We start from the raw sequence: 21,844 nt of genomic DNA, 5'->3' as shown, positions 1-21,844 counted from the left end.
TGCCAAAAAGAAGCTTTTAATCAGGGCTCTGGGCCATCCCTGCTTGTCCCCTGAGAGTGCTAGGCGGGACCGTTAATCCCCAGGACCCACAATGCACGATGCAGAATTACAAACATGTAGAGTTTAAAAGCTACCTGGTTAATCGTTCACATGACAGATGAGGGGCCTGGGACTTAGTGTTAAAAAAAAAAAAGAAGAAGAAGAAACAGAGCCAGGTCATCGGGCTGGCCTGTGCCTGAGTGGGCACACAGGCAAGCCCCACAGAGCATGTCATGCCCTTTCTGAGTGGCAGGTGGTGGGCATTAACTGGGCCAACAGCAGCCCTCTATTCTACAAATGTGAGCTGTCATTATTTTCTCATTGCCCTTGGTAAGCATGTGAGCCAGGCAAAGTCGCTGTCATAATTTCACTGCAGCAACTGCTCCCGAAACGACCCAGGTAGAGATACCATCTGAACCTAAGGTGCAGTTTCAAAACTGGGGAGGTGGAGCAGGGAGTAACTGTAGATTTCAAAAACTCTTAGGTTCGTCCTTCAGACACCAGCCCTCTTGGATGACCTGCAGAAGCACGGCTCAACACTCAGGCCATCACGGCTGTTCACACGGTGGGCATTTACGGCGGTGTGTTGTCGATGAGGAGGAACAAACCCGGAGAAGTGTGATCCCAATGAACCATTTAACGGGCAGAAATGCCAAGTCAAGCCCTTGAGGTTGTGCTGACTTTCACAGATATTTTAATAAGGTTATTATATAATCTGCCATCTGATCTGCGCAGAGATGCACTGATGGGGAGTGAGCCCACAGCAGCACAGAAACCCTGTGAAGCTCAACAGAACAACCAGGCTCACTTCCCTTGTGTGACCTGCAACTCCAAGGAGAGCAATCGCAGGCCAGATGATTTCTTCCTTCCTTTTTTTCTTTTCTTTTTAAAGGTAGCGCTTCCAAAGATGGAAGGAGGGAGGACACAGCCGAGGGTCTCTGGGCCTTGGACCTGGCCTTGGAGTGAGCGGCTCAGGTTGAAGACATAAAGCTGTCAGGGGAAAGAGGACTCCTGCCGAGGGAACCAGAAGGCTGGATGCATATAGAGGCTTGACGGCCCCTGACGGGTAAGCTGCTGATGCCTGGGGTGGTGCTGACTCAGCCAGGCCCCTCAGAGGCCACAAGCTCAGCTTCCCCAGGGATGCCCTGCTGGTTCAGCCTCAGTGCGGCCACACCCAAGCCCCGGAGCTGGAGCACACACACCACCCTCTTTACACTCCCAGAAGGACTGGGAGTGGTGGACTGGCATGACAGCAGCCCAAATCTTGTCAACCAGTAACAGGAACCCATGATTTTGACTTAGGGAGGCTCAGTTCAGTGACCTTGGGATGAAGAACCAAGATGCCGTGCAAAAATAAGCGGCACTCCAGGTCGTGGTGTGCGTTAATGCCCAGTTTCATGGCTGCCCAACAGCTGTGAGCTGACCTGAGGTGACAGGTCAGAGTCCCCCAGTGCTGCCCCCGCCCTTTTGTCCACACACCCTCCAGGCAGAAAGGCAGGGAGCTTCATCTTACGGAGAACCACCCTTACCAATGGGGTATTTAACTCTTGCTATTGATTACAACTGAAGATGTTTCACAAAGTCTTGAAACTGTATTTAGAAGATTCTAAACCCTACATGTGCCCCTGGGGCAGTGTGAAATATAACGGCGCCCGGGACGGGCATGTGGCAGCCTGCGTCTAGAGGAAGGGACTGTCTCTTCTGCCCAACTTCTCCTGCTTTGGCCCGTTCAGGGACTCGGTGCCACGGTTCCATTTTTCTCTTGAAAACACTTCATTTAAACACAGATGTTATATTCTGTGTCACTCTGGATGGTCTGGACTGGCAAATTTCAATCTGAACACTTTCCAGAGCTTAAAAATAAAAAACGAACCAGATGAGAAGGGCTGTGTCCCTCTTCTCCTGGCATCTGTGGGGATGCACTAAGGAGTAGAAAATGCCGGGGACTGGCCAATGTTTGTCTTTGGGGTGAGTGGTGAGTTCTATATGACTCTATTGTTTTGGGTTGTTTTTGCTTTATTTACCATGGTTGGTAACTGAATCTTTGGTATGAAAACATAAAATGTTCTGCCAGAAAGAGATTACAGAAGAAACGTCTATGGAAAGAAACTGGGTTTGTCAGGGAAGACTTCATTTACAGGTGTTTTGCAATCTGTACCTTTAATCCCCACAACAATCGGCTGTTCTGCCACGCTGAAGGCAGTTGTTCCATGAGGAGAAAGCTCACGAGGGGGTAAGGCTGTGAGACTGAAACGTGAACATATAACCTAAGCCAAATATGCTCCCACCCACCGAGGCGGCTCTGACCATGGAGGCCAGAGACACCCCCCCCCCCCCACCTCCCTGGTCTCTGTGCATCTGCCCCTAAAAGTTAGGCTGTGCTCTCAGGGCCAGAGAGGAACGAGTCAGAAAGAACTAGAGTTCCTGGGCATTATCTAAATCATACAGAGTGAATTTTAAAGAGCCTAAAACAACTGAATGACAAGTAGGCCTGCAGTTCTGCTCCAGGATGTCAGGGAAAAGAATGCCAATGAGAAAAACCAACTCCGTTTGGAGAACCATCACTCACAAGGAAACAGGACTAGTTTTCTAACCAGAACCTTTTTTCCCCCTCTCATATCAGCATACTTTGTTCCTCTCTTGGTACAAACTTCTGGTAAATGTTGATGCCCCTTTGTGGCTACAGTCTATATTTCTGTCTTAAATATCAGAATCTGCCTGACCAGGCAGTGGCACAGTGGATAGACTGTTGGTCTGGGATGCTGAGGACCCAGGTTTTAAACTCTGATGTCACTGGCTTGAGCACAGGCTCATCAAGCTTGGGCACAGGATTGCCAGCTTAAACATGGGATCATAGACATGCTCTGAAGACACTGGCTTGAGCAAGGGGTCACTGGCTTAGCTGTAGCCCCCGGTCAAGTCACTTATGAGAAAGTAATCAATGAACAACTAAGGTGCCACAACTATGAATTGATGCTTCTTGTCTCTCTCTCTTTCTGTCAGTCTGTCCCTGCCCCCTTAAAAAAATTGAAATCTGAAAGGTTCTCTTCGAATGATTTGTAAATTTGGGATTATGAGGGACAATGAATTGCCAGCCTTTCAAAAAGGGTGTCTGGTCAACAATGCCTTGCTGCAAAGCCACTTAAAAAAAATAATTATAATGAGAAAAAGGCAGCTTGTTTAAAACAACAGTGATATGCTTAGTTCCAGGATGTCAAATTCTTGAGTCTATCTCAGCTGGCTGGCTGTAGCTTTGTGTTCTCCTCTGTTCCTATGCTTAATACCATCCATGATGAGTTTTGGGGGGCCAGGGCAGGAGGTACCCTGGCCTCCCATCTTCTGGTCAGCATTGGTCCCACAGCCCTCACCTTTATTTATTACCGTTGGGCACTCATGGCCCATCTGCAAGGTGCTTTCTCTAGAGCAGTGGTTTTTCAACGCCAGTCTGCAGACTGGTGCCAGTCCGTGAAAGAGTTAACCACTCTGATGCTGTGTGAAGGTTATAGAGTCGATAATCATGGGTTTATAACCACACATCAACATCAGGGTGGTTAACTCTTTCACAAACTGGTACGAAATCTGTGGCGGACCAGCAGTGGTCCACAGACCAGTGGTTGAAACTTGCTGCTCCAGAAAATAGAAGAAGTACCTGTCTCATCAATAAAAGAGAAATCAGGTATTTTCCTAGCTGGGAAATAAAAATACCATGATGCTGAGTGTTCCAGCAAATCATGGGCTGACACGACAGCAGCCAGAGACATGACGAGGCTTTCAGGCATGAGACACTGAGTTCCATCTGCTTCCCCCGAATATCTGGCCGGGGTGGGGGGAGGTGGCTACGGGAAGCTGTCTGCACTTACCGGATGCCCCTATCTTTTACTTTGGTGTTTTGGGTAGAATGGTGTGCCGCTCCCCCTCCCCCCAAATAAAGGTAAGTTTCTGTTGTGACTCACAGAACTGTGAGCGTGACCTTATTTGGGAAAAAGAATCTTTTCAGATGTAACTAAGTGAAGGATGTGATGAGATCACGCTGGGTTATCTGGACAGACGGGGTCTAAATTCAGGGACAAGTGTCCCTGTGAGAGGCAAAAGAGAAGATGACACAGAGAGGAAGACCAGGCAGAGATGCAGGCACAGATTAGAGCGATGTGGTCACAGATAAGGGTCACCTGGAGCCACCAGGGGCTGGAAGAGGCAGGAAGGCTCCTTCTCCAGGCCCTTTAGAGGAAGCGCAGCCCCACTGACACCTTGAGTTTGGACTTCTGGCCTCAGGGACTGTGCAAGAATGCATTGCTGTTGGTTTAAGTCACCTGTCGCGTGGTCATGTGTTGTGGCGGCCCCAGGAGGCTGATACACTGGGTGCGCTTGATACTGATCACGAGCTGGTGTTCTCACCCATTGTGTCATGTTTCACAAAGGTCCCAGGATCTCCAAATATAATTCTTCCCTCTTTGCAGATAAGGACATTGAGGCTGTAAGCGGTCAAGTCACTGGAGACCATGTTTTGACCAAGGCGGTCTGACTGTTGAGCCCACATCCTCAGCTACTAAAGCTCTGCTGTCTTCCTAGGCTGTTCTGACTTTCAGACTAATCCTCATGCTCTTGAACCATCAATATCAGATAAGTGCTCCAACTATAGCTTGGTGGGAAACTTACCCTTCTGAACAAAACTGTGTGTGTATGTGTGTCTGCATCACCCTGGCCTACAGATTACAAGAATAAGAGAAAAGTTAAGAATGCATGAAATCCACAGAAGGAATAGTTTCTCATGAATATCAAGCCCTAAAGGGAATCCTTCTTTCTTTTGATTAGAAATGATAACCACCAGGCATTGACAAAACACCCCGGAAAACGTGTCCCGATCATCTTGAACAGCACGTATGCACAGAAACACCCGCAGAGATGGGGCTTATGACTGCCAGTGTGCTGACGGCTGGCCAGGGTGGCGGCTCCGTGGAAGACGCTGTTTATTAAGTGCTTGGCTGTGAGTTGCTTGTCTGCACATCACAGCATCTGAGCAGGCTGCTCACAGGAGTTGTCTGTTGGTACTGATGCCCATCCAGAACAGAGTGCAGGGAGTAACCAGGAAGGTTGCCACCACTCTGAGTATGGGAGTACATGGGGACCTGGGGTAACCCAGGGTGCAGCCACCTTGGAGTCAAGCAGCAAAGGCATGGGGCAGACGGGTGAGCAAAGGCCTTAGGGCTTTTTGTAAAGGAGAAAACACAGACCTAAATTCCTCTCTATCCTTTCCCCTTTGCTGGCTGTTTAAGATGCAGTTTATTAACACGAGTTTGCAAACTTCCCTTAGACGTAATGTTTATGTTGCACCAGTCAAGAACATAGAAAACAGTAACAGTTCTCAGTTCCTGCCCTAAGAGTGCTTCTAGTCGCTCAGCATGTGACCTCCTTGCCTGCTGGGGGGAGGGGCAGGGGCAGGACCCAGCTGCAGCACCCACCTGTGGGTGTGCGGGCAGATACCCCATCCACACCTGCTCTGTTTTCCTTCCTTCCCTCCCTGCCTCCCTCCTTCCGCTCCTTCCTCCCTCCTTTCTTCTTCCCGTATATTTATGTATTTTCTTTTATTTATTTGTGGGGTCACACCTGACTCAAGCTTGTTTTCAGTGCAAGATTCTGATGTCAGCTTTGAACAGCCCTTGACCTCTCCTACACCTAGGTAAGGGTTATTTTTAAATCATTCACTTTTCCTATTTACAGCATGTCTTATAACTTGATTTCTAGCACTCTAAAGATTTCACTCTGTGTAATCCTTAAATGATCATCTGCAACCTCTACTTCCAAAGTAACCAAGCAGCCTCCACCTCTCCCATTTGTTTTTAAACTTTTAGAATTGCTAGGAGAGACACAGGCAGAGAGAGAGAGAGAGAGAGAGAGAGAGAGAGAGAGAGATGAAGAGAGAGACACAGAGAGAGGGAGAGAGGTAGAGAGAGGGAGGGACAGAGTGACAGGCAGAGAGACAGAGAGAAAAAAGAAAGAAGAGAAGAGCTAGGCTGCTGTGCGGTGTGAGTTTTCACTCCTGAGCCTGGAGGGGGAAGGGCTGTCCTCCCTTAGTCAACCCAGCTGATTGGGACGACACAGCAAGGAACCCTGTACAGCTCAGCTCAGGAATCAAGTGAGTTCCAAGAACCTTACAAAGAATGTAGCCTTTTTCAAAGTAATTGTAACTTTTGGGGAGTCACTATTGAAACAACAGTCATTTGGAACACTAAGTATCAGGAAGTGACCTGAAAGGCAGGGGTCTCCCAGCCAGATGAAACTCTCACAGCAAGGCACCCACACTCCAAAGACTGAGCAGAGGAGGGCTGGGCTCAGATGGTAAGAAGGCTTTGGTCCCAAGGGGCCCCAGAGAGAGGCTCTTCTGTGTGGGAGGGCCAGGCTCTTGCTCCAAAATAGTAAACACAGAGTGGCTGCCCTCCCCTCCTCCCAGCTTTTATTCACTCATGCTTTGAATTTTCCTTCCTCCCCATCTTTGAAAACAAATGTACACATCCCCCAAAGGGATGATATATCCAGGTGTCCGCCACAGAGTCTGGCTCCAAAGTTATCATCATCATCAACATCTAATGATAACAGAACACACTCAGCACAGGACTGTAGAATGAATGAGCCACCCAGCTCATCACCCATCTCCCTGCAGGACACTGTGATTCTTCTTGATACCAGTCAGCCCTGTGTCTCATTAGCCTTTGACCCAAGAGTGCCAGCACTGGCTCACAGCCAGGAAGGTCGGGGTGTAGGTTTGCCTGTCACTTCTGATCTTGGCCACGTCGGGCAATTGTTAACCACAGGTCCAGTTTCTCCATCTATAAGCCACACCAGGGGATTGTGGCAAGAATAGGGTAACATATAGAAAAGTCCAACCCATGCCGAAATAAATTGTAACTGGTCAAATTGAAGAGTTCGACCTCATGCTTTGATGTTTAGGGCAACATACACAGGAACCATAAAATTGGCCTCTTGGTTTCTGCCCCAGCAGGTCTATCTCCATTTCCACTTCCCAGAAAAGAGGGGGCTATGCAGCCTGCAGTGTGGTACACCCCATCTGGTGAATCAGGAGTCGATTCTTAAAGCCACTTGCTCCGGCTGCTGGAAGCCATCTCTAAGGTGTGGGAGGGAGGTGTGGCTGAACTGACATCAGAGCCTTATCTTCCTAGGATCTGTTCTATTTCATCTTCTAAAAGGACACATGTCCTTTTTCCTTTCCCATGACTGCAGAAGAATTCTGAAACCTAGCTGCAGACATTCAGGAGGATGTCTTGACTTGCATGAGCAAGTGTGCAGCCATGACAAAATGTCTTTCTGTGCAATTCTAAGACCTGTCAAAATAGGGAGCTGAAATAAACCTCAGACCTTTCATAGTGACAACCTCAACACATGTGCAGTGGCATGGCAAACCCCCCCCCCCACCCCCCATTCCCTGTGGACCCGGCTTCAGATAGCTTGAGATGTCTGTTTGGAGTGCTTCTCAGGTACGTCTGAGTCTAGATAGCTTCCTGCTGACAGAGTCCAAGGGACAAGTGCAACTCTCCCGGGGAAGTCCCAGCAAGACAGGGTCCCCAGCCTCCCCATCACCCTGTTCTCTCCCAGCTGCTGGCATGTCTACACGCTGAGAACACTGGCACTGGCATACCTGCAGTCACCGTCACCGCCACAGGACCACTCTGACTACCCGGGGACAGTTGTTGTATTTCTTTTTTACAAGGACTGCTGTCATTTCAGGGAGAGCTATAAATGCATGCTGATTTTTTAGGTAGAGTAATTTCTTAAACATCTGAGAGAAGCCTGAGAGCTACGCCAGGAAAAATAACCATTTCCTACCAGTCAAGAATAGCACGAACACCCTGGCCCAAAGAGACTTTACCATTATCCCTGTTAACTTCCTAATTTCAGTGGAAAAAATCCGATGGGTGTTCTACCTACTCAAAACATGCCTATGGTAAAAAAAAAAAAAAAAAAAAGAAAAAAAAAAGCATTCTTTTTTTAAAGAAATAAAAATAGAAAATGTAGTTTTGGGTTTTTTTTTTTGTATTTTTCAAAGTAAGTGGAGCATGTACCTGACCAGGATCCACCCAGCATGCACACCAGGGGGTGATGCTCTGCCCATCTGGGGCCTTGTTCCGCTGCAACCAGAGCCATTCTAGGGCCTGAGGCGGAGGCTATGGAGCCATCCTCAGCACCCGGGCCAACTTTGTTCCCACGGAGACTTGGCTGAGGGAGGGGAAGAAAGAGATAGAGAGAAAGGAGAGGGGGAAGGGTGGAGAAGCAGATGGGCTCTTCTCCTGTGTACATTGACTGGGAATCGAATCTGGGACTTCCACAGGCCAGGCTGATGCTCTACCACTGAGCCAACCGGCCAGGGCCGAAAAAGCAGTTTTATATGATACTAATTACACTATCTTGGATAGTCATTTTTTTCAAAGCTGTTCTTCCGATTTTACAAGCGAGGCGCTGGATAGGAAATCATATTTTGGGAAGAAAAAGCATCAGCAATATAGTTAACAAGCTCCGCAGAGCAGCAGCTCAGCCCCTGGGGTACACTAATAGCGAGTTATTAGTGCTTAGATGTTGCAGAAGTAAAAAGTTTTTTAAAAAGGGACCAGAAAGGGTGATGCTTCATGTTCAATCGGATCCTCTGCCGAGGCCAAGCTCATAGTATCCCAAAAAGCTGAGGAATGCCCGACCAGGCAATGCTTCTGCCCAGGAGCTACTGACAGCTGAGGATAAGAATTCACCCCCTACCTCACCCCTGCCTCTGCCCCTTTTGCTTTCTGGGCAAAAGAGCACATCTGTTGAGGAGGGAAATCAGATATGATTCATTCCTCACCAAAACTGTATGAGACAAAGCTAACTCCATGGTGACCATTTTAACTTGCCCCGCCCCGACCCCCTTACCCCGTGGCTGAATTTTCCAATGCTTTTAAAAATACGTAATATTTTTGGTTTCAATATCAGCAGAGAGAGACCAACCCATATATCAGCTTAGTGGTGTAAATGGTCAGTTGTGCCACGAGAGAGTCAGAAAACAGATGTTACAGATGGAGTCTCAAAGATGACACACATTCATTTAAATGGTCCTAAATGCAAGATCAAGGAATCTCCTTGAGGTTATTCTATTCAGAAGAAAAGTATCATTACACACAAGCCCATCTCTCTCACACTTACAGTGCCACTCCTTAATCATACACTCTTGCATTTTGGCCTTTAAAAAAATATCAGTATGCCTATCTGAATCAGTCTTCATGATTATTAAACAGGAGGAAAAGCAATGGTTTCAGGGGACCTCTTCCTGAATACACCTGAGATTATAGAGAGGTAGCTTCTAAAGTCAAGCTTTTGGTTTCTGCTTATACACTAAAGGGCGGCCCGACATAGAGGCCACTTAGCAGCCATAAGCACAGCACCTTCTGGGAAAGTTCTCTGGGAGTGTCACACTCGGAATAGAGGAACATTCCCCAGAAATGTAACTGTGAGATCTAATGGCCTGGGCCACCAGGCTCTGTGCAAGAAAATGTGCCTGCCTTCTGAGAGTCTACCTGTGCTCACCCTAAAAGAGAGGGGCCATCCCAAAGACCCCGAAGAACTCAGGACATTGGCACATCCCACAATTCATCTGACACCAAGAAAATGCCCAGGGAAGCTAATTCCGCTGTCGCAGGAGTGCAAGGGGCCCATTCCTGCTGGCCACCTGCCCTCTCCCCCAGATGCACTGCTTATCTTTTCCTGTGAGTTAAACAAGCCTGCCACACCGGGAAAGGGCTCTGACTGTGGCCATATCATATACAGCTGTGGCTGGCACGGCCCAGGGAAGACGGCTGCGCTTCGGAAATGTGAAACGGTATCACAGAGCAAATACTCATTGACGTCAGCGTTTTGCAGTGTCAATGAGCTTGTGCATTATCTAATTTGGCACCGTGGGTTTTATGCAATTATTATATTTTATGGTGTTTTTGCAATTGCCAGCTAGCCCCGTGGGGGTGTGGGCAACCTGCATTCTTTGTTGATCGTAAATTTATTTATTGTAAACAACACTTCTGTTGCAAGGGCATACAGACAGTCCTATTTCTTTTATATTTTTTAAAAGAATAGATATTAGATACAAACCCCCCAAATAAGTTGAAGACAGTAAGCTTGAAACAGCCTGACCTGCACCTGGCTTGGGGGTGTTTGTGTGTGTGTGTGTGTGTCTCTCTTCCAGCCTGATGAGTAGGTAAGAAAACAGCCTAGTTATTCAAGATATTATCTACATATATCTCTCCACAGCCTCACCAGATGCTACACAGCAATACCTCTAGATCTAGGGCTCTTGTTACAATGCAGATCAAACTTGGTGGGTCTGGGCAGCTCGAGACTGCATGCCTAACCAGCTCCCTGGCTGCTGGCATGCAGACCCCCTTTTGAACAAAAAAAAGCCAGGATCGATCTGGGTGGGCTCTGCCCGAGGGCAAGGTGGGCGGTGGGCTCATCCAGGTACTTACCCTGCATCTGACTCTGAGGCTGAGGGTTAAAGGCAGTGGAGTGGTTCAAGGAGGCCCGAGGGTTGGGTGTGGGGGCTGGGTGGTGTGGGCTGACCCTCATGGCCGTACGCCGCAGCTGCTCCAGTTCACTGAGCCGCTCGGAAAAGGACAAGCTCCCAGGCTTGGTCTGATCGTCTAGTTTCTGACGATGTCCTATTATGGGGAGGGGTTGGGGTAGGGAGGGGGAGGTGGGGCGGGGAAGGAGGGAGGGAAGAGATCAGAAAAAGTATTGTGGGTTTTCTGGAATTCGGGGTTTTCTTATCCTTCCCCTCCCTCTCCCCTCACCGCATCGTGGATTCCCTAGGGACTGCATACTGGGCTGGCTCCCAGTGGAAATTTGGGGACACTGTCCCCACAGCAGACTGGGGCCCCTTTTCTCACATGGACCACTGAGTGCTCTGCCAGTCTGGGCTCCCCACCCACCTCAAACCTCTACACCTATCTCCACAGGGCAGAAGGCAGGGCATTCTGGGCTTGGTGGTGGAGGTGACAGTAGGAAAGAGAAAGGTCCTGATTGCTAGCTCTGGGCACATGCTAGGGGTTAGGTATGGCACCAGGAGAGGGGCCCTCTCACAGCATGGGATCAGCAGCTCCTCACTGCACACCAACCCCAGAAGGTTTCAGGGCAGCAAAGGGGGCCCTGAGCTTATCGAGCACGCCCCTTCCAACAGGAAATGGGGTGGGGCTCCAAACCCACAGCCCCAAGGGAAGCCAGCTTTCCTGCTAAGTGCACGGCACAGCCATTGCAGCCCCCCTCAACCCCTCTGTCTTTCCTTTTCCTTGCCCGCTTTTCATGAGAATTATGCCCCCCTCCCCCCGAAGCCTACGACCCCAGGTGCAGCTCCTAAGAGGGAACTGACAGGAAGGTGTAGCCCGGGTCCTCAGACAGTCCAGTGTCCCCAGCAGGCCTACTGGAGTGTGGATGATGCTACCAGCTGATAGAATGAGCTTCCCCAGGGGGCTCAGGAATTCCAGTTGGCAAGGATACCCCTCAGTGTTTGTATAGACAGTAAGTGTCCTTGTCAAAATCATTGTCACCTGGAGGCAGGGAGCAGAGGCCACTCACATAGGACAAGGCCAGGAGGGTTGGGCCTCCTGTTTCTTCCCCAGATCCCTCATCAAAATATATTTAAATTGGAGACTCAAGCCTGTAGAGTAGACCTGATGCTCTGATGGACCTACAAAAAGGCAGGGAGCCCTCTGGGAGGTCTTCCTCCACTCCTACGGTTCAAATAAAGAGTCACCAATGGACTCCACAAACCCCTCCTGGTTGTCACATGGTCTCAGGAAGACTGACAAAGCAGCTTGCTTGTGGTCACAGTCAAGTTCTCATTCACAGACCCGAGGCTCGGTTAGAAACAGGGTTCCCTGATTCCACTCCCAGCAGCCCAGGCTGGGAGGGGCAGGGGAGAGGGGCATGTCAGCCTGGCCCCCAATCGCTACACTCACAAAGTTAAATCCCATAGCTTGCACTACAGTCCAGATGCCCGCAGCCCGCCGCTTCCCCGAGCTGCCGGGCCCTGGCACAGCGGCCGCCATCTCAAATTCCAGAGCAGAAAAGACCCACTATAGTGCCGTGACTTTATCATGAACAAGACCCGCTTGGCTCCAAAATAAGGAAAAGCACTTCAGCATAATATTTGCGCAGCTCAAATGTGACGCTCCCACCTTTCATGTGTCACCAGTCAAATGTGAACTCTGATTCAGCCCGTAGCCCACAAAGCCCGGCCTGAACACAAACAGTCTGAGTCACGCAGGCCCAGTGTGCATGTGAGAGGCCTCTCACTAGCCGAGTATTTTAAGCGCCGGCCTTGTGGGCGAAAGGCTGTGGGGGCCAGGTCCCAGAACAACCCTTGTCTTTTTTTCTAGAACATTCTATTTCAGTCAACCACGGAGCAATTCTGTGTCTCTGGATGGAGCCTTTCTTTTGACTCCTCCCTCCTCTTATCTTCATGACACATTCTTGGCTTCCCCTAGATCAGACTGAAAAAACCCCAAGTTTTCTCGCAGAAAAACCAGCAGTACCCACTCAGAAGCCACTCAGAGTATAATAATCTAGCCCTTTTCAATGCCTACCATGGACAGCATGATGCCCGGTCTTAGGAGTCAAGGAGAGACGGAAGCAGGTAAAAGAAGCCTGGAGACTTCTGCCTCAGAATGAGTGCTGATTTGGAGTGCAACACTGCAGAAGTTCTAGCAGGTTTTGTGCCCAATTCAAAGCTTCACACTCCTTGGGCCCCCAGTGGCATTCTTGAAGAACACCATGACAAGGGCAGTGGGTGACCCAGGGAAACGTGTGCAAGATTATTCTGAATCCACGGCCTGCTGGGTTTTTTATTTTATTTTATTTATTTACAGAGACAGAGAGTCAGATAGATAGGGACAGACAGATAGGAACGAAGAGAGATGAGAAGTATCAATCATTAGTTTTTCGTTGTGACACCTTAGTTGTTCATTGATTGCTTTCTCATATGTGCCTTGATCGTGGGCCTTCAGCAGACCGAGTAACCCCTTGCTCGAGCCAGTGACCTTGGGTCCAAGCTAGTGAGCTTTGCTCAAACCAGATGAGCCCGCGCTCAAGCTGGTGACCTCAGGGGTCTCGAACCCGGGTCCTCTGCATCCCAGTCCAACACTATCCACTGCGCCACCACCCGGTCAGGCCCTGCTGGGTTTTGAAGAAAGGCCATCAACTGTGTCTGCCTCAACCACCAAGTTTGGGATGGACCACATGCCACCCAGAAACCAAACATCTCAGCTAAGTCACTACTGTGGCCAGGCACAATGTGACATTATTATAATATTTTTTTTATTAATGCCCTCATATTGCCCTATACTTAACAACAACAACAAAAAAGATTTCATGTGTGAGCAGTTTCTATACCAGCTGACACCTGCCAAAGTCATAGTCATTTACAGAGATTAACTGATGACTGTCTGCTTTAGCAGGAATGTGTGGGCATAACTCTCAGAGAAAACAATTCTCCACTCTAAGCTATTTCCTAAGCCCTGAGCGTCGCGGGGCTGACGCTAATGCAGGAGCAGTCTCGGGAGAGTTCATTCTGCACCTGCCCACGTATGATTCCAGGAGTGAATGAATGAGAGATTGATTGCCTTTGTGAGGAGGTGGGAACCCCTTCCTCACCACTGGCTGGAGAGTTGTAATGCCAGGGCTCAGGGAGGGGTGGGGGTGGGGGCGGCGGGGATGTAAAGCATTATCCCAGGGATAGTGTGATTATTTACAAGCAAGATCAAATGAACACCTAATTCTTTCTTTTCTGAAACCATCAGATTCCATGCGCCCAAGAGCTGTATTTTGTGTGAGTTATACAGATGCTTCCATCATAAAGTTGCAAGCTGGGGGTAGTGAATGCTTTCTATCTCTAGCGTCCTTTATCTGGGTACAATTAAAATGTGACTTGGTGTCCTGGCTGGTTGGCTCAGTGATAAGAGTGATGGCCTGGTATGTGGAAGTCCCGAGTTCGATTCCGGCCAGGGCACATAGGAGAAGCACCCATCTGCTTCTTCATTCCTTTCCCTCTCCTTTCTTTCTATCTTTCTCTTCCCCTCCCGCAGCCAAGGCTCCATTGGAACAAAGTAGGCCTGGGTGCTGAGGATGGCTCCATGGCTTCTGCCTCAGGCGTTAGAATGGCTCTGGTAGCAACAGAGCAACACCCTAGATGGGCCGAGCATCACCCCCTGGTGGGCTTGTCAACCCAGTCGGGTACATGTGGGAGTTTATCTCTGTCTCCCCACTTCTCACTTCAGAAAAATACCAAAAAAAAAAAAAAAAGTGCTTTAGCCCCTTGAATTTTAAATACTAGAGAATCAGAAATGTCCTCTCTCAGATTCATTTTTTCTTCTTTCTTACTGAGTACAAGGCTTTGGTGGTGGGGGGAGGGCAGAGAGAACTCAACCCTGGGTCACACCTCTGGTGGAATTACGATGCAACCCCAAACACACGCACATGGGCAGCTGGCTTTCTGAGCACACTGGAAGTCAACTGGGAATGTTTATGTGGTGGCCCTTAACTTGGCGGCTACCTCAAGATTTCCATAGCGAATCTTCACGAATCTTAGGCAGAGCTGAAAAGGACACTAATTTGTGTCTCTCTATTACCATTGAAAAAAGTACTTGATTAGAGTTTTATTATCTATGCAGTCATAACAAGCCAAGAGAAAAAAAAAGAATAAAAATAAATTCATCCCATCCGCTAAATTTTATTTTTTCATTACAAAGACATATATGTCTTGCAGTTTTCAGGGAGGGCTGTCCACACAGCACCTCAAACACTGTGACATTTGTGACTGATAAAGACAGCAGTGTCTAGTTTTCTGCTATGAGAACCAGACTGAGCAGGCCTGCATATCTCACTGATGTAAGATGTAGGACCTTATTTATAATATCTTGTGAAATAAGGTATAGGACCATCTATTAAAGGAAACAAGTAAGGCTGAACTGTCACCTTTTCTTTGAAAATTCTGACTTAGTGAGAATAATTTTCTGGAAGTCAATACCTTAGTCCATGTTTCTGATATGGGTTTGCTAGTTTTCTTGGTAGATTCTCAGCAGAAACATTAGGAGGTATATATACAAGGCGCAGTTGTGATGAGAAGTTCAAAAAAATCATGCAAAACAATAATACCAGAAAAGATAATCTATATGTGTATGTGTAGATATACATCTCTGTCACATTCTTCAAAAGGGTATATGTATCTCAGAAGATATTTGCCAGTCGATCTTTTACTAACGACATGGATCTGATATATAAAAAACCCCTGGATTTGGCTTTCTCTAAATTGCTACTACCTTATGACTGTAGAAGAGATATTGGTGTAGTAAGAAACAGCTGGTTTTTCCTTGTATAACAGTCTATTTGCGAGGGTCCAGGGTCATGAAAGTCACTAAGACCAAAAAGCAATGATACTGAATATGACCCATCTTTAAAGCACCCTGGCAAGTGATAAAATAAACCTTCCTAACTGCTGACCTCACCTTTCTGCTGGCTGATTTAATGTTGGGCACTGTTGTCCCATATTATATTGTGTATATGTCACATATCCAATATATAATGTAATATAAAATATAGAACACACATGCTAATATATGTTAGAACACATGTGTTAATATATTGCAGGGGTCGGGAAACTCTTTGGCTGAGAGAGCCATGAACACTATATATTTTAAAATGTAATTCTGTGAGAGCCATACAACAATCCATGTACAGTACGCATTATCCAATAAAAATTTGGTGTTGTCCCGGAGGACAGCTGTGATTGGCTGCAGCCACCCGCAACCATGAACATGAGTGGTAGGAAATGAATGGATTGTAATACATGAGAATGTTTTATATATTTAACATTATTATTATTTTTTATTAAAGATTTGTCTGCAAGCCAGATGCAGCCATTAAAAGAGCCTCATCTGGCTCGCGAGCCATAGGTTCCTGACCCCTGATATATTGTATTAGAATACACTTTATATATATGTGTTTACATATCATCCAACGTTATACAAATGCAAATAGCTTAATTTTCTCCCTCAACCACTTCCCATATCATGGAGCTAAGAGAAGAACACAGGGTTGGAGTTGGAGGGACAGAGAAATCATTCATATGTTTCAACTGACTTGTGGGAAGGGAAGTTCAGAGACATCGTGCCATTTACCCAAAGTCACATAGCCAATGAGAGAAAGAAGGCAGGTCTGAGGTTACACCCGCTAGCCTCAGCCTCTACCCCACCTCGTGCTCAGCGCACCTAGAAATACCACGTTCTGCGAAGCCCAAGCACACAGAGAGGAGAGGCACACAGTGGCAGACAGGAGATCACGGGGACACGAGAGCACTTTAACAATGTGCACTCAGTCTATACAATTTCAGTTTTGGTCCCCCTCATGCTTGGGAGAGCCAGAGCCCGACTGTGAAGGGCTGTAGAGAGGGTTCTGTGCCTCACATTCCTGACTGGGCATCATTCAGTTGCCCGGCATTCTGGCTTGGTAGGTGAGGGATGGGGCCGAGAATTTGGATTTCTGCTCAGGTCCAGGTGATGTGGCTGCTCCTGGTCCAAGGACCAGGAGTGAGAGGGGGCCACTACTCCCTATGGCGTGGGCACACTCAGCATGCCTCTAATTCGCCCTGGGAGGGAAACTGAAACACCATATAGACCAGAACTGTATTTAGACTAAGTCTCCAAGGCTTCTGAGTACTGGCTTGTTTTGGTAAGAACTGTTGGTCTTTTCCTTAATTTCCAAAATTCTTTGATGTATGCAGAGCCACTGAAAATGCCCAAAGTCTGCCCTGAAGATAGGCTGGCAGTGACCATTACTCTCCCACCTCCCCTGACATGAGTCTGGGAGTCACTGTCATGATAATCGGGCTGGTCTGTAAGGTGAACCCGGAATTCTCAAGTGGGAAGGAACGACCACTCTGCCACCTAAGGAACCACTTTAGGGAAGAGCAGGAAAGGCAGAGGGTAAGACCTCTGAGCCCCCACCAGGAGGGGGTTTCAATGCTGACAGTACAATGCCCCTGCCCTGTAACAACATGGCACCAGGGAAATGTGGCTGCCAGGCTGGACGTTAAATCTGCCACCCCCCAACTCTCCCGCGGACAAGAACAGGCCTCTTCATCTCCAGCCTCCTTATCTGGAAGCCTGGAATTAAAGGACTAAAACAGATTACTTCAAGGGGCTCTAAAAGCATTCACAGCAATTACATTAGCTATGATTAGCTACTCCGCTGGTTCTTGTCGGACAACTCTTGAGTACAGGCTTTCTTGGACAACTTCATGTGACGTTAGGATTCTCAAAGCTTTCTTTCTTTATGGTCCCTCCTCCCACCACCCCAGGTAGGTACTTGTTCTTTGGGAGCCAATCTGAAGCCCAATCTACCTTAATCCCAACAGGTCTTGAACTCTTGAGATTCCACCCAGCCTGCCCTACCCACTGGTGAGTACCTGCTGGTGGTCAGCAACTTCGTACAACGCATCCTAAGAATCCACCCTCCCTCCGCCTCCCGCTGTTTCATCAGTGGCCTCCAGGCAGTTTCTAGTGACCTTGGGCATCAGTCTTCTGGGATCCTCTCCTCTTTCCCCTCAAGCCTTCATGGAGCCTTTCCTGCTTCTTTACTGATTGGCGCATCCCCTTCTGTCTGTGCCCCTTCCCCATTATCCCCCAAAGGCTTCAACCAGACAAACTGGGCCATTCAACTCACCTTAAAATCTGCTGGGAAGCTGTCAGGCTGTAGCTGACAGCTGCCCAACCTCAATTCAGGGTTTCATTTCTCTGCTTCTCTTATTGGTCAGGAAAGAATGAGACTTTTTGGTTCCCTGGAGTCGCCCTACCCCCATCAGTTGCAAAAAGACCGTAAGCATGAGGTTCGTGCTCATCATTATACCTGTGCAACTGTTCACCTCACCAGTGCCACTCACATGCCCTGTGCAGGGCTTCCGTGCCCTTGCTCATGCCCATCCTACCTCCTAAAGACAGGTCATCACAGGGAGCCAGTAGGGAAAACCCACCAGGATGCCGTTCCTTCCTAGGCAACATGTTTCTACTTACAATCCTAGAGCTACAATGCTTGACCCCTGGAGGATCAGGGGACACCAAGAGGGTCGGAAAGAGCTTTGGTTCTTTTGCAGGTAAGTGAGTGACGACCATGTCTGCCTATACATGGGGCTTCCCTATTCTGATTGTTCTTAAACTATGGTCTAGCAGTGGCCCCTCCCATAGCATAAAATTCATGTTTTAGATGTTAGGCTGGCATTTTGCTGAGCCCGTTTTCTAAAGTGAATCCCTCTACTTGAGACTAGAAGGTGGGCAGTCTGAATTCCCCACTCTGCTGCAGCCACACTGCCTGCCTCAGGGCCTTTGACTTGCTGTTTCCTCTGCCTAGAAAAAGCATTTTCCCTAGATACATGTGGACTGGATCCCACCTATCCTTCAAGCCTTTGCTTAAATTTCATCTTCTCTCTGAGTACTTTCTATTTTAAGTTGCAAACGGTCCCCTACCTGGCCAATCAATCCCTTTAGCTTTGGTTTTCTGCACAGCACTAATTTATGATACTTATGGTCACTCTGTGCCCAATGGACTGTAAGCTCCATGAGGGTGGGAGTTTACACCACCCTCTCTCTCTCTCTCTCCTTTTTTTCCCTAGCACCTGTAAGAGCACCTAGCACATAGTAGGCTCACTCAAACTGACGGAATAACCAACAGACTGACTGAATACTCAGGTCCTTCGTGACAGGTGCCATCCAATTGTCCTCCACCAGACTGTTGGAAAGCAGAAGTCACCTGGGGGACACAAAGTTTGAATTAAAGGATTCAGCTAAAAATGAAACTGTAGAAGGCTCATAAAAACTACATCATGAGTACAAAATATCCTAACTGAACAGATGGAGTTTCATGGAGAATGGTGTGTAGTTAAATGAGTCTGCAAAACACACAGGCAATGACCCAAGCTGTCCTCAAGACCTGGGCTAAGACGACTGCTAGACACACGGAAAGGAAAGGTGGGTAAAGGCCCAGCGGAACAGAGGGACAAAGCCAACAGGGGCCAAAGCACGTCCAGTAACTAACACAGCCTTCAGATGGAGGTCCACCCGGGGCCTGCCTCACGCCCCACCCTCCCCCAACCATGTCCCCAAAATTCACAGGACGAAAACAGAAATAAAACTGACCTCACAGCAACAGACAGTGGAGGGTTCAGCTCACTCATGTGAGCTCTTTAGGGCCTAAGCCTCCCTGAAGCAGAGCAGTTGCAATCAGTAGGTCACTGGTTGCCACCAGTTGGCTCCTGTTTCCGAGGTGACTACGGAGGTAACTGTAGCTCAGGGTGAGAACCCATCTGGTTTCCTTTCCTCTTGACCAGAGGTGGCCCTCTGGGGATGTGGAGGCAGGCCCTGTGTGGACCTCCATCTGAAGGCTGCACCCTATCTAGAAGAGTGCAGACAGCTCACAAATTCAAGAATCTTTCTCCCCTACCAGCCTGTGATTTCAGCTCCTATCAGCTCTCCCCACCCAGACAAAGGGACTGTTGAGAGAAACCCCCTGCTGGAGCATCATTACAAAGTGACCCGAGAGTGGCAGCTCCTGGGGATGTGGCTTCATCTGTCCCAGTAACTTCTGTCCCCATGGACTGATGGATGGACAGAAGGAGGGACCCTGAATGGAAGGTGACGTCAGAAGGGTAGGTTTTGGTGCAGGGGCAGGGGAGCAATGAGTGCTTGAGCTTGGACTTGGGAGTCGGAACCTCTGAACTGGCCGTCAGCTCAGGTCAGCAGTGCCAGTCAGCCTGCCCGGGGCAGGCTCTGAGGAAAAGGAGAAAATGACCACACAGGCCCACAGACTCCACTTCCCTCATGTGGTCACACTGCCGGACATTCCTGCTGTCCACACAGGCCTCTGACCTCCCTGTATGTCTCGCTCCCTCCTGCACTGGTGTAAGGCACATACCACGCATTCCTGGCAGAGGTACTACGCGTGTTCAGACAGGACTGGGTAAACTGAGTCTTTCCAAGGTTGGGTGGTGGCCCAGGGAAACTGGGCAAGCGAATGAATGAATGAACAAGTGAATCTACTCCCCTTGCCTGGGCTACGCTTACCCCAGGATGTGCACCCAGCAGCGTGCAGGCTGACTTGCACTCCCCAGTGCTCTGACAGAGGTCAGAAAACTCCCTGTCACTACTAAGAGTCCTGCTCACCGGCTCCAGTTGTTCCCAGCAGCAGGACTGGAATGTCTGATTCCTACACCTCTCCAGTGTCACAAATGCCAACTAAACCTGGGGCTGGCCTCATGGAAGCAGGAAGAACCTGGGGCCAGCCAAAGTCCTTGATGAGGTGACTGAGCAGACCCTGGCTGGTACAAAGTGATGGTGGCACCCTGGGCACTCACTTGTTAGGAGGCCAACAGTAAACGGCAGTAACCAGGCCGTTAGCCCTACCTCACACCATCCAGACAGGGAGTTTTCAGGTCGTGTGGGAGATGACGCAGCCTCCTCACTCAGGCTAACTTCTACCCACTGTGGTCAACACCCATCTGAGAAGGAGCATCTTGGGGATTGGTGGGGAGCTCCTCTGCCAGTTACCTGAAGTTGGCAAGTGGCTGGGGTTCCCAAAGGACCACCACTTGGTGATAAAAATGCTGATCCCACTGCTTGCCAGGTGATGTTAAGGAGGATAGTTCTTTAGTCTGAGACACCAGTGCCTCCATGCACCCTGGTGACCCCATCTGAGCCAGTGACGGCATGAAGGCTGTCCATACTTCCCTTGCAAACCCAGGCACACTGTCCCATCCAAACTCTTTCTAGATCTGAAAGTAACAGACCCTCCCCTCTCTCTGTCTCTACCTGGGGACTCTGCCCCAAGAAGGCTGGCTTGGTGGGGCCAGTGGGAAAGCAATGAGAACACCGCCTTTTCAACAAATGTTCTGAACTTTCTCCTTTTGACTCTGCCAACAGTCTGTCTTCTGTGTGAATACCCTGTTGTGTCAAAGCCCTATCTCAGCTCAGAGAGTCGGTCCTCATCATGACTTGAAGATTATGCTGAGTCTGCGCCCAGCCCCAGGAGGCCCCCACCCCTCTCCCTTCCCTGTCTCTTCCCCACCCCCTAGCCTTTTTTCTTTTTCTTTCTTCTTCTTCTTCTTCTTTTTTTTTTTTAACTACTTCTGCTTCCTCCATTCTCTTTGCAGCTGCAGCAGCAAGATATAGTAACGCTACTGTGTAGGGTTCTGAAAGCGGGGCCTCTGAGAGCCTTCCAAACTCCATACAAGCCGTTTATTCTCCGGCTTGTTTCCTTTGGCTTCAGGTTAGCAACACGGAATGAGTCAAACAGTATTAACTTTCAATAGGGAAGTGGTGTGGTCAACCAAAGCTGTTTGCGGCTAGATCGTGAAGATAGGTAGGGCAGGTAATGAAGAACAGCCCGTAAGCCCGCGAGGAGGCACAGGAGGGGGACCGCCTGGCTCAGAAACACTCAGTGGGACTCTCGCCACCTTTTTCTCAGTTGGCTGAGGAAGGCTCACCAGGTCTCTGACTGGCCAGCTCCAGGAAGCTGGCCTCTGTGGCTTCACAATTGACCTCTTTGTGGATCTAAGGATGTCCCTTTTTTTTTTTTTTTTGAATGATGCCAAAGCCATGGGAAACCTAGTTAGGGTGATTTCCCCTACTTTACAGCATGTCACCCTGGAGTGGACCTTTATTTCCCTTTCTCTCCGCTTGGGGAGTGGGCAGACATACCTCCCTGCCTACCTCTGCCTCTGTCACACCCGCCCCCTTCA

The 21,844-nt window shown here is 48.7% G+C and overlaps 1 protein-coding gene across 4 annotated transcripts in view; it reads right to left on the bottom strand.

Moving 5' to 3' along the window:
- Window positions 1–21,844, bottom strand: part of RUNX1 (RUNX family transcription factor 1) — a 230,526-nt gene that overhangs the window by 29,452 nt on the left and 179,230 nt on the right. For 3 of the 4 annotated variants that reach the window (XM_066259439.1, XM_066259440.1, XM_066259441.1), the window contains one exon: window positions 10,536–10,727. The exons of the other annotated variant lie outside the window; for it this stretch is intronic. In XM_066259439.1, coding sequence (XP_066115536.1) covers window positions 10,536–10,727 — 192 coding nt within the window. The remainder of the gene's footprint in view (window positions 1–10,535; window positions 10,728–21,844) is intronic. 4 annotated transcript variants of the gene reach the window in all.

The sequence above is a fragment of the Saccopteryx bilineata genome, chromosome 2 (genome assembly GCF_036850765.1).
Source record: "Saccopteryx bilineata isolate mSacBil1 chromosome 2, mSacBil1_pri_phased_curated, whole genome shotgun sequence".
Taxonomy (NCBI): Eukaryota; Metazoa; Chordata; class Mammalia; order Chiroptera; family Emballonuridae; genus Saccopteryx; species Saccopteryx bilineata.
This window is presented reverse-complemented; position numbering and strand designations above follow the sequence as displayed.